This window comes from Terrapene carolina, unplaced genomic scaffold (assembly GCF_002925995.2).
Source record: "Terrapene carolina triunguis isolate 2854851 unplaced genomic scaffold, T_m_triunguis-2.0 Scaffold838, whole genome shotgun sequence".
NCBI lineage: Eukaryota > Metazoa > Chordata > Testudines > Emydidae > Terrapene > Terrapene triunguis.
The window spans coordinates 8,421,046-8,436,204 of record NW_020665189.1 but is presented as its reverse complement, the minus strand read 5'-3'; the positions used below and the strand labels follow the sequence as shown (position 1 = coordinate 8,436,204).

General features: G+C 46.2%; 1 protein-coding gene across 3 annotated transcripts in view; it reads left to right on the top strand.

Annotated features, from left to right (window-relative positions):
* The first annotated feature begins 4,219 nt into the window (after positions 1-4,219).
* Positions 4,220-15,159, top strand: part of FGF18 (fibroblast growth factor 18) — a 110,054-nt gene continuing 99,114 nt past the window's right edge. Inside the window, exons 1-2 of one of the 3 annotated variants that reach the window (XM_029913757.1) lie at positions 4,220-5,979; positions 6,198-6,228. In XM_029913757.1, coding sequence (XP_029769617.1) covers positions 5,948-5,979; positions 6,198-6,228 — 63 coding nt within the window. In that variant the 5' untranslated portion in view covers positions 4,220-5,947. Of the gene's footprint in view, positions 5,980-6,197; positions 6,235-15,064; positions 15,096-15,159 lie in introns of those variants that run through there. The other 2 variants (XM_024206162.1, XM_029913758.1) reach the window with 2 other exon arrangements.

Below are 15,159 nucleotides of genomic sequence, written 5' to 3'. Positions count from 1 at the left end.
AAGGTTGTAAAAGTAGTAGAAAGCCATAGATTGACATTATCAATGGAGGGACAGGTGAAATGTATGCCCCTGTATCACCACGCATCCTTTCTCTGTCTTGCATGTTTAGATTGTAGGCTCTTTGGGGTAGATATTATGCCTTCCATAATGGAGTCCTGATCTGAGCTGGGGCCTCTAGGTGCTACCATAATACAAGTAATAAAAGATGATAATTTAATGTACATACAGAATGATCCTGCATTAGCTGAGGATGTACAAGGTGGTCTGATAGACCAGTGGTTCCCAAATTGGTCTGTAGAATCACTGCTGGCTGACAGAACATGTGTTAGTGGCTCTTGGGGAGCTGGCTATGTTACGATCTGCTTCCAGCTTCTTGCCAAAGTGTACAGGATTTTCTTTGCCAGCAGGGCCGGCTCTAGGATTTTTGCCGCCCCAAGCAAAAACAATTTTGGCCCCCCCCCCGTTTTTTAATTACCCCACCCCCGGCCCCGCCTCAACTCCGCCCCTTCCCCAAATCCCCAGCTCTGCCTCCTACCTCCAGGCTCTCAAGCCTAGGAGGGAGGGAGGGAGGGGGAGAAGCGGCGCCTGCGCCGCGGCCGCTTGGGATCTCCCCCTCCCTCCCAGGTTTGAGAGCCTGGGAGGGAGGGGGAGACTCCGAGTGGCCGCGGCGCACGAATCAGCTGTTTCGTGAGCCACGGCCGCTCGGGATCTCCCCCTCCCTCCCAGGTTGAGAGCCTGGGAGGGAGGGGGAGACTCCGAGTGGCCGCGGCGCAGGCACCGCTTCACCCCCTTCCTCCCAGGCTTGAGAGCCTGGGAGGGAGGGGGAGACCCCGAGCAGCCGCGGCTCGCAAAACAGCTGATTCACACGCCGCTACTCCCCCTCCCTCCCAGGCTTGAGAGCCTGGGAGGGAGGGCGAGTAGAGGCGCGCGAATCAGCTGTTGAGCGGCAGCAGCAGCGGAGGTGAGCTAGGGCGGCCGGGGCACATTTTTAGGGGCAGCATTCTGGCGCCGGCCATGCCGCCCCTAAAAATGTGCCGCCCCAAGCACCAGCTTGTTTTGCTGGTGCCTAGAGCCGGCCCTGTTTGCCAGGAACAGATTGATTCTATAGACTGTTTCCATATCTGACATCCATGTTTGTGTTTAAAAAATGTATATTGACTTTACCTCAGAAAATAGCCTTTGTAGAATTTATTTTTAGGAGGTTTTACAATGCTACAGCAGTGGGGAAAACTAGAATTATTCAGCTGTGACTGGAGAAGAGTTAGAGGGAACTTGATGGAAATGCATCATCTTCTAAAAGGCATGATGACAATGCCTAAGTGCTTCCTTTTTACCTTGTCCCATAATGTGAGAATAAAGGGGGTCACTCAATGAAATTGATAACAAGGAAGCTTGAAAAATAGATACATGAATGTAACTATTTTTCATGAAGTTTGCAGACATCCTGTGGAATTTTCACTGCTGCAAGAGGTCATTGAGGGCCCTCCAACATTGAGCAGAGTGTTACTGTTGATGCCAATGGGAGCTGAATCAGGCCCCAAGTAAATATTGTGGCTGGATTTTAGAAGGCCGGGATAATTTTTTGACCTTTGCTGACATTGCTGGTCATGAAAACTGAGACCGGGTAGTCAAATCAGATGCTTCAGGGCGCCTAAAGTGAGTGACGGCAGTTGTTAAGCAGGAACTACTTTCCCCTGCCCACTCCCAACCTCCAGATGGCGTTGTGTAATTGGTTATATTTATTATGCAGGATGTTCTTCTTAAGCATCAGATACTGACCACTGCCAGGAGCAAGATCCCAGACTTACTGGACCGCTGGCCTGATGTGCATGGAAAAGCCTATATTTTTCCATTTGGAGTTACTCATCTTCCAGGAATGTGACTGAGCAATGTCCAACTACAGCTAGAAGGAAAAGTCAATTTTCTCCTTCCAACAGCACCCTACCAAACACTCTGTTCTAGACTAAATAAAGTAGGCATGAAGTAAGACTAGGTAGAAGTTTAATATTTTTACCTCTAAACAGAGATTTTAAAATTAGTCTCCACATCACAGCAATTAATCCATGAATTTTAGTGCAGTCTCTCCCATTGAACAATTTAGGGATTTAAACCATGATAAACAAGGGACTTTCAAACCTCAACAGAACAGCTCTTATGATCTTTCACTAGCTGGTCCCTGTAAACAAGGAGCAGCTGCAGGGATGCTATGTGAGTTTCAGAGCAGTCCATCATGATCATTATGGCCCTGATCCTGCAAACATTTAAACATGTGCATAACTTTATTCACAGGAGTAGACCCATTAAAATGAGTAGGATTATTCATGTGAACAAAGTTATGCACACAGGTGTCTGCAGGACTGGAGTTTATGGAGTGAAAATTGCAAAGAATAAGGATAATTGCAAAGAATAAGGATTTGTTGCTAAAAATATGGAGAGAGCGAGAGCACTGTGTCATTTAAATGTGGCTGTGAGAGGGCCTGAAATACACTGGTATTTGAGTGGAGAATTTAAAAACCTTAAAGTTATGAGCTATCCTTAGGTTCTCAGTTAATATTGTGTTAACTGACATTATGTTCTCTTTTGAGAATTAGAATAGTTCCAGGCATTTTGTCTACTATAAATAAATTTCCAAAGAAGGAGAAATACTCACTGTACTCTCTCAATGCATTTACATGCATGAATGTTGTCATTTATTATTTAAAAAAATGATTTTTAACATGAGTTGAAGCAGACTGACTTGGGTCCCTGCTGAGCAGTCTGAGTATTTAGATGAGATGGTTGGAAAGCATCTACACCCTGTTGTTGGCATGAGTAGTCCTTTGAATCTTCCTCATTAGGCCCTTAATGCATGACCTAATACCTGGGTTCTGGTGGCTTAGAGAGGCTTGCAGTGCTCTTTAACACAGCAAAGGACACAGGTAAAACAACAGCTGCATGGGCCCAGGTAGTAGAACTATAACTTTACAGCTCGCTCCACCTTAATCTCCTAAGGAATAAGTAGTTTTTGACTGGCGTCCAGCATGATGAGAGGCTGGGAGTAGGGTTTTAGGCTGCTGCAGGTGATGCTTGCACATGCACGGTTCTTCCACTAGATGGCAAGCGAAGCGTTTTGAAACTAAAACTGGCAGAGGTGGAAAACAGCTGGGATCTGGGGAAATTCCTTGACTTGCACTGTGTAAACCCAAACAACCTGATTCTGCTGTAAATATCCCAACGTGGAAGATCATAATAAATAATAACCTGGCAAAATGCTGCCCCCAGCTCCATAGATCTGAAGGGTGTCAGCAATTTCAGGGCTGAAAGCATCTCTGTGCCTGCATTTCTCCATGCGTCTGTGGCTTAGCCGTGTATTTCAGTGTGCATTTACCATCCGGCTCAGGATGATCCGAGTTGTTTCATTAAGGGTTCACGGGTGTTAAAACAGGAGACAGCTGCTGCTTTCAAAAGGGATGGCTGCTCCTGATCAGCCAGGGAGAATGTTTGTCAGGGTCTCAGGGTTCTCCGCCCTCGGGTGGTTTGACAGGTGAATTGAAGCGTGAACCGCCCGTCTGGTGAAGTTGGCCAGCGAGTGGGAATTCCTGCTGCAGCACATCTCGCAGGTGAGTGGGTCTGACACTTTCATCCTGGATAGCAAAGACAGACAGACACCGATCCACTCGTCTACCCCTGCCCCAGATGCGCAGTGACATTATCTAACCCACGTTCCCAGGCGGCGCACACCGCGCCCCCCCCCCCCCCCCCCCCACCCCGCCTTGCACTGATTGAATCGGAGTCACTTCTCATTTCCCCTCGAGCGCGTACACACGCCCGAAGATAGGGCCTGGGCAACGACCAGAGGAGGATGTTTTGTGCCCACGTACACAGTAACAAAATCTGGCATGAAGCAAGGGGAGAGGGGGGGCCTAGAAGCTGTTCTTCAGCAGCATCTTGATACCACCAACAAAGGACATGAGTCTGGGTTCTGAGGGTTTCCCGTGTGTGTGTGTGTGAGAGAGAGATAATTTCATTCTCCTCCCATTCCATGGCTTCACCAGTCTCTCTGCCTATTCTCGGGTGTGTTGCTTTCTGAGCACCAGTGAAACAACTTCTGTCATTCCTTTCACCCCCCAGAAGCGAAGCTGCAGCCCTGGACACAGTGGGCGCATGTGAGGTTTGGCTAACTTGGCTGGCTTGTCTAGGGATGGCAACAAAGCAACATGCTGGATTGTTTCAGGCTGACACGTGTCTGCTGCTGTTTTCCTGAGCCTTGAGGAGCCGCGCGCTTTGCAGCACACTGGGGAGCGCTCTGGACGGCGGGTGGCTCTTTGCTAGTGGTCAGCACTAAGCTCCTGGACAGAGAAGGGGCAGAGGCGAGGGAAGCATCCGCGGAGCTGATGGGCCATCCTAAGAGAACAGTCAAGACGCAGCCGCTTGGCGTCCTAGCTCCCACCAAGAAGCCAGCCCAGTGGTGCGGGGTGGGGGGGTTGCTTGCTTGATTTTGGGGCAAGACATTCAGCCCTGATCGGGCTGCGGATTTCCCTGCCTGCTGCTGGAGCTGGGCGAGGCAGAGATGCAGGGAGGACTGAAATTGTTTCCAAACCTGTGTAGGAAGCAAGATTGAGCTGTCGGAGAAAGCTGAAGGCTGTTGTTTTTGTGGGTCGGTGTGTGTGTGTGTGGTATTATTTGACACCCACTACGCATCCCGAGAGAGGTTTTTTGGCTTTGGCATACCCACTCCCCCTTACAAAAAAAAGAGACTTGTCTGTTTTGTTTTTCAAAGGATGCTTCGTACCCTTTGCTGTAGGAACCTGCCCTCCGGCTTTGATCTCACGGCTCTGGCTCGAGAAGGACCAGCGGCTAAGCTGCCGCCACCAGATAGTTTTGTGCAGAGCTCTGGGCTCTTCTAGCTGAAGGGGACTCAGCACTTGCCCTTACTGCATAATAAGCGAGGAGCTTCTTTCCCGTGTCTGCTTAGCCGGGTACTGTTTTGGGGTAGGTGTGTTCGGTTCCCACCCATCGATCTAGAATGAACCCTTAAAAATACACCGGGACTGCCCCTGCTCGCCTGCGGATCGGGGACTCCTGCCCGGGCGCATCGCCTCTCTGAACTGCGGAGAGAAGGAGGGGGGTCAATTGTATTTATCTTGATCGCCCAGCAAGTGGAGAGATTGCTTTTTTTCTGCTGCACTGATTGGAAACACCACTGGTCGATGCTCTCCCTAGGTGGTGATGCTGAGGGAAGGAGACAGGGAGAGCAGGAAACATGAGCCTGCAAGAGAAGAGAGATCAGGGCTGAAGCCTTTGCTCCAGCATTGTGTGTGCGCGTTCCCCCGGCAGACTGACTATTAGCTGCGCAGGGTGCATATGAGAGCAAAGATCCATCCTTCCCCCTTCTCTGACCTCTCGAGGAACCTCTCCGGCGGTGGAGGAGACCTGCGAGCTACACCCTGCCATGCTCCCCCTGAAATAACCTCCCAGGCACCGAGGGATCCATCCGAAGGAAGGGGATCAGAGGGCAAACGCCAGCCATCATAACCTTAAGCAAATATTAGCTCTGCTGCTGCTGCTGCTGCTGCTGTTGCGCCTCTATCTGGGGGAGCTGAATCCAGGAAAAGGCTTTATCCTCCTCGCAGGGCTGGGTCCTTAGCAAAGGGGGGGAGACAAGGGGGGTTTATTTGCTGATGATCGGAAGTTACTGACAATAAGCACCTTCATCTCTCCAAAGGCGGAGAGAGAGAGAGGAGGAGGAGGAGAGACGGGGGAAGAGGAGAGCTGATGCCTAAGGGAGCCACTCGGAGGAGGCAGACCAAGCAGTATCTCAACTTCTCATCTTTGTTTATCAGCGCGAAGCGAGATCGCTGGAAATCTGCGGGGGTTTATAACTGGATCATTCCCATGTCAAGGCTGCGGCTGGGGATTTTGCTCCATTAACTTGAAGCCACTGGCCTCCCCCCTTCCTCACTCAGCGATGTATTCACTGCTCTCAGCCTGCACTTGCTTGTAAGGATTATGACATTAAAATTGGGGGGGGGGGGGGGGTAAACTTTCATCTTTTAAGGCTCCGGCTGCATTTTCCTTGCAATCAGGTGGTCATTGAGACCCGAGCCTTTCCTAACCAAAGCATCGATCTGTGTTATTAACAATAATGATGATAATAATAATAATAGCCATTTCACGGCATCATTTGATCTTTTGTTGCTTTTTTTTCTCCTCTCCAGATGTTTACATTCCCTGCTGCTGTGCTTTCAGGTACAGGTATGTGTCCTTTCTGTCTTCTCTCCCTTTGGGTTGGAAAAAGAAACAAAGGAGGCGTGTTGACCTCTTTGAGTGTCAGGCAGTTTTGCAAAGGGGTTTCACCTCCCCCTCCCCAGTTTTATAGTTTGATTAAAATGATCACCACGGCAGACAGTGGAGTGTCACTTGCTCTGGAAACCAGCTGCACCTCCGGCTAAACCTCATTTCAATGACTACTTCTGTTAATCCACTGTAGGAACAAATTATCTTTAATTTCTCTTACCTCCCCCCATCCCCTTTTCAAATGGCCACAGCTCGATTGTGGATGCCAGTAGCCTACATTAAAAGGATTCTCTGGAGTGCATTAGCCTGGCTAATGATGTGAGCGGAGTGTTGGACTCTACTACTTGCAAAATGTGGATGGATGCATGTGTAGTGGAATAGCAGGCGCTAGATCTCCTTTTCCTAGGGAACTTACACGAAGTGATACTGAAAAAACACGAGTGTCCTTAGCCAGAAAAAGGAGGCTTCTTGCTCGCCCTATCTCCCCCACCCCCCAATCATTAAGTAGAAAGCCACCCAAGCAAGATCCTTCCTTCGAGCTGCAGAAATGAAACAATTCGAAAGTCACTGGGAGCGAGACTTCTGCCGTCTCGTGAAACTGACAGACAGGCGGAATAGGGGGGAGGGGAAGAGTCTGAAATTCGGGGTGGAGTGAGTTGAATCACATTTTCCACGACAACAAAAATACGGTTTAAAAACAATGTGGTTTGCTTGGACATAGTTTTCGCTGGTGTAAATGCAACACGTGCGTCTGGAGAGGACACACCCGCGATCTTGAGTGTTTCAGTGTTGGCAAAGCAGGTGCTCCAGTTTTGGGAGCCCTTCCGTCTTGCCCGGCCCTGCTGGTGTGCGCTGGGCTGGGTTCCCACTCGCATTCTGAGGAGCTGCCGTGTAAACCGGTGGCGGTCCCAGTCCTTCCGCACCCCTAGGGTCAGTGCCCATGCAAGATGGCCAGGAATGCACCTGTTCTTCCAGGGTTCTCTGGCAGTATTTGAGGTGGGGAGGAACGGATCCTGTGCAAACGGATTAAAGTGTCTGAAATACGACCAGTGCCTCGGGCCAAATTTGAAAACTTTGCCATATCCACTCCCCCCACCCCAGAAAATTGCAGCTACATTATAAAAACAAAAGAACTCCTTATTTCAGCACAGCAGCCTCCTAGTCAAGAGAGGGGATCTACAGCTGTAAATTACTTTGTGGTTGTTGGAAGGCGTTTGCTGTATTTCTCCAGTTCATTCCCCCCCCCCCCCCCCCCGCAAGAGGCTGGACAGGCAGGGCAATCAGCGATTGCACCCTTCGCACTAAGAAGACATTTTTGAGATTGTGTGGTAACTGAAGTTAATCAACCCTTCATTCCCTTCCCCCCCTCCCAGCCCCCTTGTTGCTTTTAGTGAATCAGAAGAAGTTTGGCTCACTGCCTGGAAAGCACTTGCTAAAATCTGATCTCTTACTTCAACAGCCTTAAAACTTGGGAAGTTATTGGCATTTATACAGTTGGAGCTTGCAGGCTTCCAGAGCAATAAAATAATGAAGAAAAAAAAAGAGAAAGTTCTGTACTCTCTTACTATTAGAACCATACTTTTTAGATTTAGTGCTGATTTTGCAGCATTTTGCAAGAAGATCTGACACTGGGATTTACTCTGAGGTATCTTCTTCTACCACTTTTCTATGGTGGTGAATCAAACTGGTTGTTATAACAAGAGCCAAACTATTATGGCTTGTAGTGTGGGAAGCCAAAACGTTAGGTTAGTCATACTCAAGGGCCTGAAAGAGAGTGTTTACAATATTAATGGTAGATAAAAAGATGCGAATGCAGTGAGTTTTTATTGCCCATTTTGTTACACTTTCTCTCTAGATTTATTCATGAGATTACATGTTTAGAGCCTGAATGGGAAAGAGGGATTATAGGATTTCTTTTCTAATGATCGGTTTGGGTAAGAGTTAACCTTTGGTGAACTAGAGTAAATTAATGCATCTGTTATGCTTAATATTTGTTTTGCTTAAAAAGCTGTGTGTTGGGAGATTTTAGGAATGTCCCAAATGAATTATATTCCAAGGCCTATTTTCGCCATCCTATATAAATTAAGATCAGTGAGTTGACCTACATATTAATGATTAGAATTATGATCCATGGCTCCTGAATATTACCTGGTGGCTTAGCAGTCAGTGGTTACAGCAATTTTAGCACCTGCTAGAATGTGGTTTTTACTTTTCTACTGAACTAGTACTTAAACAGTGCAGCATATCAAAATAAGACATATGAAGCCAGATGAGATTTTAGCTCATTCCATGACTAAAATCCTCCCTCTACAGTAAATTTCTAGACAATAGAAGCAGATTACAAATCACCATAATGATCTATAAATTACTAGCAGTGGGAAATTAGGCTCAATTTTTTGGACTGTCATATCAATGTGCCATTGCTAGTTAGTTTAGCTTCATATTGTGTGGTGTCTGAAATGGGTATCCAGTGTCTTAGAAGAGTTGGGGATCAATAAATAGAGGAATTAAGGGAGTTAAGATAACTCAATAGTTTTCAGGAGCAGGTGGGATTTATTCTGAACCCTCAGAGAAAACACTATGGACAAAGATCTGTCTTTCATCATAGTCAGCTTGCTAAGACTAGAAGGATTTATCAAGTGAAGGTATGCGTACATGGTACCAATGTTTAACAGGGACATCCTGGGTCAGCATGTGTCATTTTCAACATAAATACCATTGGGCAAGTTAGAAAAGTACCCCACTGACAGCAACCTATTGGTACTAGAGCTGGGCCTTAAGCACAAATGAGCCCTTTGGTACCCATGATTTTGGGGACTATATGGAGAGAAGCAATTTGAGCAAACCAACCCTCCCTCTCCTCCAGCAGGCTGGAAGGAAGGCAGCTCACTGTCCAGCCTCTTCCCCTTTTGGTGGCAAGTTCATCTGGTTTCCTTGTCTAGCTTCTTGGGACCATTCCCCCTTTGCTTGGGGCCATTCAAATCCAAAATCCAGCCTTACATGGTACACATAGTAGATGCCTTCATAAATATGGAAGATAGGTTTTATTTATCCGTGGTATTTATAAGGAATCTATCTCCATGATATCTAAGATCTATGTGTATCAGTTATGTTGAGCATTCAGCACCTCCCCAGTTTACTTCCTCCCTGTCTCTCTCTATGTCCAGGAACAGTCTGAGTTGGCTAGGCTCTTCACTTTTGTGACCTTGTAGATTAGGACCAAGGTTTTGAATAGAGTCTGGAAGTCAATGGGGAGTAAGTGGAGTGCCTGGAGCAAGGCGGCTATATTTGGGCACATTGTTTAAGAGGAAGGCTTCTGCGTGCTACATGAGTTGTAGCTTCTGTTTCTCCTAAAGCTGTTCTTGTGGGCACAGTTATTGTCTGGGTTGTTGTAAAGTGAGACATAGAAAAATGTTGTTTCCACACATTCATGGGCCAGATCCTGTGGTCTGGCTGAGCTGAGCATAGCAGACATCGGAGGTATGGTTCTGCCAACATGGTGTGTAGATGAGCTTTGCAATGCCCCATTCCTTTGGTGGCTGGGTGTGGGGCTGGTCCCCAGGCATAATTTAGAGCAGGCTGCACTTACTTGTTCTGGCTACCCAAGAGGCAGGAACTGCTGCCATTGATCTGCATAGGGTCATGCTTTTTCCCTTGGCCATGCCCCCTATGCCAGGAGCAGGGTATGTGTTCTACAGAGTCTATACCCAGGCTTTAGGCCACCAGGGGGTCACTCTGGCACTGCATGATCTGACTGAAGCTAGATATACTAGCTCTGTGGCTAGAATCTGCTGCCACATCACATTAGGGGATCTAACCCATTGTGCTTGTTTTTGTCCTGGATACTGATGATGATTGTCCTTTATGTCTGTACGAAGAAGCACATGTACAAACTAGGCCAACCTTACCCAATGCTTCAGCAAGTATCTCTCCTTGCCTACATCCCCCCACTTATCCCTTCATTCCCAACCTGTGCAAACAGACACCCAGCCCTTTCCTTCTTCTCTTCCCCCTCCCTTCCCCCCCCCCCCACTCATTGCAGGCACAGCTTCTACCTTAAGAGCTGGCCCTGCAGTCTGGTGTGTGCTGCTAGAGGCAGGTGGGTAGAGCTCTTGGGACTCAGCCACAGACTTCAAAACAGCCACTAAAATCAGCCTGGATTTGAAGTATGTTTATGGGTCCAGTGTCCATTCCCCAGAACAAAGCACTACATGCTATTGGAGAGGTGAGGTTACCACTTTCCATTAATGTGTAGCAGTAGTTTCTGGAGGTGTCTGTGTTATTGGACCGTAAAATGATCACTCAGCTTGGACAGTGGAAGTAGCATGGTCAGTTTCACTCTTTGGTTCTCATGCACTGATGCAACATCCCTGTACTTGCCTCTGCCTCCAGCCTCACAGGTGCTCTCTGAAATGAGAGTAAAACACATGGATGAAAACATCTGTATTCAGATTAGATGTCATAAACCTCCTTCCACCCCGGTTCCCTTTTCCTCCGCAGTGGGACTGTGACTGTGCTTTTACTCCAGCTCAGCTCCCCCTACCCTTGTACAGATGCGCAAGGGAGAGTTGATAAAAGTGGCAGCTTGAGAGACCAGAGAGAACAAAGGGTGTGTTTGGGAAACTTGGGATCCTCATCCAAGTCATCAGTCTGGGTTCAACCCCATGCTGGGGAGTTTTCTATTTCCATTCTGTGGTTGTGCTTTCTTTTTATACATCCCTAACCCAGAGGGAAAGATCTTACTCACTGCCAGGGATTGTGTGATCTGCTGAGTCATTCCACCTATCTACAGACAGGGACATTGTGAATCCACCTCTCTCAATCCACATAGTCCTTGGGGCTCACGATTTTATGGACAAACAGAGCGCAGGCTGCCTGTATGAAAACCTGCCATGCTCATTTGGAATTCGGGAGGTCATAAATAAGCCACTGCTGCTTGACCAATGACATTGGTCTAATTACTTTGTGTTCTGACATAGTTGTTCATTCTACTAGTGGAGGGGAGTAAGATGTGAAACTGAAATCAACATTCCTTGAATTAAGATACGTACAACATCACTTGTGTACAGATAAGAAAATAGACTTTAAAAAGGACTTGTAACTGATTTGAACAGCGGACTTATCCAGACTCATAGATCTTCCTGAGAAGTGTGGAATGGTATTTGTCCTCTGACACGTGTATCTACTTACCACTATGCAAAAAGGAGTAATGAAAGCCTCCCTCTCAGTGTCTTTTTTTTGATGAAGAGGCTTCCAGTTCACTCCTCAGTCTCCTTTCCCCCATCTCTTGCAGGAGCTTCTGCACTTGCAGGTTGCCAGTTTTGACCAAAGGCTCCAAAGTTGATGTGCCTTGTGGCTAATGTGATCTCAAATGTATGTGACACAGCAATGTTTTCACAGCTCTCAGTGGGCCAGTGCGCCATGTACTTTCACTTTCTGATTCAAAATGAATCATATTTTTCTTTGTACATTTAAGATGTTGGGGTAAAAACTGTTCCAAACATGGCACAAAGCATGGTCAGCACAGACACCTCATTTTCTTGCAAAGAAATTAGTTGCCACACAAATTCTTGTTCCAGGCGTCTTGAAAGAAACACGCACTTAAATTCTTTCAGGATTTTGTAACTGGTTATTTTCAATATTGCAAGTGCTGACACTGCTGTACGGCTCTGGCCAGAAAAGCAGAACTGCTGTGCTCATGCTCAAATTTTTGAAGGATCTGCTATGCTTATATCACTGTGGTTATTATTTATCATTATCTTCAAGTGTTGGAAGTGTGCTAGGTGCCTCAGAAACAAGGAAAGACTCAGCCCTGCCCTGAGCTTGCAATTGAAATTGGGTGAGACACAATAAGGGTGAAATTCACCCCATGCAGGGTCAGGCACAAAGTCTGTGTACAAAGTGATGCATAGGCCTTGCAACGGCCATCTGCACAGTGGTGAATATCACCCTCATAGAAAAGGGGGAAGGAGAAGGAAGAGAAGGGTTACAATAATACCATCTTGATGGTTCAGTTGAATGAGTGTTTTTGCCTTCACCTCTCACAGGGCAAAGTGAGGTGTTAGAAGTCATTTAAATGAGGGGAGAGAGGTACCTTATTGAACAAGTGTGAGGTGGGTATTCTATTCATAAGGGTAGCATAGAAGAATGGACAGGGATAAGAACAAATAAAAAAGGGGGGTATCCAGGCTGGCACCCTTGGTGGAATGGAGGGGGTCTGGCACCCTTGGTGGAATGACAGCTTGTCACTTCATGCCTACTGCAAGTCCAGTCTTAATTTACTCAGTAGCTGCCTCACATACTGTGGAACAAGCTAAGAATCTGCTTCCCACACAATGCCTGACGTGTGAACGTGCACACCCTGGAACAGCCTCTTGCCAAGATTTGACTAAACTGCATTGGAAGCATTTGGAAAGGGTGCAGGGTCAGGTAAGGGGCTGGTCAGACAGATCATAAGGCAGTACGTCCCTGGGGGTTCCCTTGCAGGTACAGATAAATAACATTAAAGAGCTAATCCAATATGTAAAGTATAAACAATGTAAATGTCTTCTGATGTTTCCCTCAGACCACTCCTCAGTGGTTTGTTTAATTGTATGGTGAGATAGACGGCTACAGCACAACTTAATAATTATCGCAGAATCCCACCAATTAGTGCTAATGACCAGGAGACTCATTGCTAATTAAAAAAGTTTGCATATTAATAAGTAAGTGTGTTTATGGGGAGGGGGGAACAACATGAAAATCAAGGAAACTGTGTCACTATAATTGCTTATTCATGTTGTGACAGGAGCATTTTGGTTTTAATTATGATAATTCTTCCTGCTACCCTAAAAATGTACTGTAGTGAAGATTGTAAAAGTAATGGCATTTCAATAACATGAGTCCGCATGACACCATTGTCTATTAAATCTTTGCTGGTAAGACTGCCATCATGATGGCAGTAGTGGTGGTTTTTGGGAGGCCTGTGAGGCACAAAAAGGACCAAATTTGCAGATTGACAACATAAGATCGAGCCAGGCTGTAATCTAAAATATTTTATTTTCGAGGCACAGGTGATGTTGCAAAGCTTCCATCCTTACTGCAGCATCGCAGTGTGGCCTTTTCTGTCTTCTGGAGTGTAATTCTGGCATGTGAGCAAAAGAGATGGACACTCCCATCAGCACTGGGGAACTGAAGTTAGGGGAAAGACTCCCATTGAGTTGAAAGTCATTGTAGGTGCTACACCTGCTCCTGATCCCCTCTGCACATTTTTGTTGGTTTACAATCACATTTTCTTCTTGTCGTTTTTTTAAAATTGCTTTTTCTTCTCCCTTGTTCCTTCCTGAAAGACCCACAAAAGTAACAAGGAAACTGATTATACAAGGGAAACAGTGAAACTGACTATATACAACTTGCTGTCAAATGCACAAAGTAAAGTAACGGGGCCCCTCCCCCCAAGAAAAAACATTTTTTTGCTCTCATCTCTTCCAGCGATAGGAACCATACATGTTACTTCCAGGAAAAATAGATTTAAAAATGTTCAGACAGTAGTGTGATTTTTAAGTTGATGTTGTCCCTTTAAAACATAGGCTACTGCGCACTACATGTGTGAAGATAAATACACATATCAAGAGCTTCTGATATGATCACTCCAAACTGTCTACTTGATTCGGCAAACACCTGTGTAAGTAACTGTAGGCATGGTACTCACATGTGTAAAGTTACTCACATGCATGTGTTTGCAGGATTGGAGCCTTTGGTTCAACTTTGAAATGTGACTGTGAAAATGGCATTTATCAGATCTGCTCTAGGCATATGTTCAGAGTTGTAACTGCTTCAGTTTATTTAAAAACTTATAAAACTTGTTTATACAATCTTATTTTTGTCACAGCTTTTTGCTCTTGCTAGCTCTGTAGAACTAACATGACTATGCAATAGCGAGCTGCATTCTAGTTCATCTCGCCTGACCAGCGGAATTGCATACTATGGTATAATTGGTTAGGTGAAGGGAATGGGACAAGTGTCACTGAGGGCATAATTTGCCTGGCAGAACCTTTTTACTGGTTATAATGCACAAGAAGGAAAGAACCCAGGTCAACTGTGTGATTCCTGGTAGAGTTTGCAGGGTTAACAATTAGTCAAAAAGAATAAAAACGCTTTTTGCTTGTAAATTGAGCACAATGGACACTGAACTCATTGACAGAGGACAAACAGAAACCACTGGTGCTCTTTTTACTGTGTCCCTGCTTAGAGTAGAAGCTTGCTTAAGGTCTGATCCTGGCTCTTCAAGCAGCACTCCCCCTGAAGTCACTAGGAATTTGCAATGCTGATCAGTAGCTACATCAGGCCTTTTTTTCTTTTCTCCTGTGTTGGATTTTATATAGTTGATTGATCACACAGTAACACCAGGTCCAGCCAGAATTTACGCAGGTCTGGGACTAACTCAGCCTACCTGGTACCACTTAATATAAATACTGAGGATTAGGCATCCAAAGAAATGACTGGAAAAAAGACAGTCTAAGTCTGCCAAAGTACTTTCCTATTGGCATTCAGTGGCCTCGCTATAGCATGAAGAGGGAAATAAAGGAGACCAGTGAGAGGAAAGACTAGACTTACTGTCATGGTCTGCATCTTTTCCTTTGTAATAGTTCCTTCCAATGATCAGAGTCTGCACTGCGTGGGAGCAGACATGCCAATCATCCTGGTTTGGGAAGGGGAGGTTCACAATTTTGTGGACTCCTGGAGCCGTCCCACCCGCTTGCCTTCGCTGCTGTCATTTCTCCCACTTGGCATGCTGCTGTCGATGCCGGAGAGCAGAACTCTGCTGGCACACAGAACAGGTAGGCACCTAACTGCCTGATTTTCCCATGCAAACTGGAATTGAAACTAAAATTAAAAAATTAT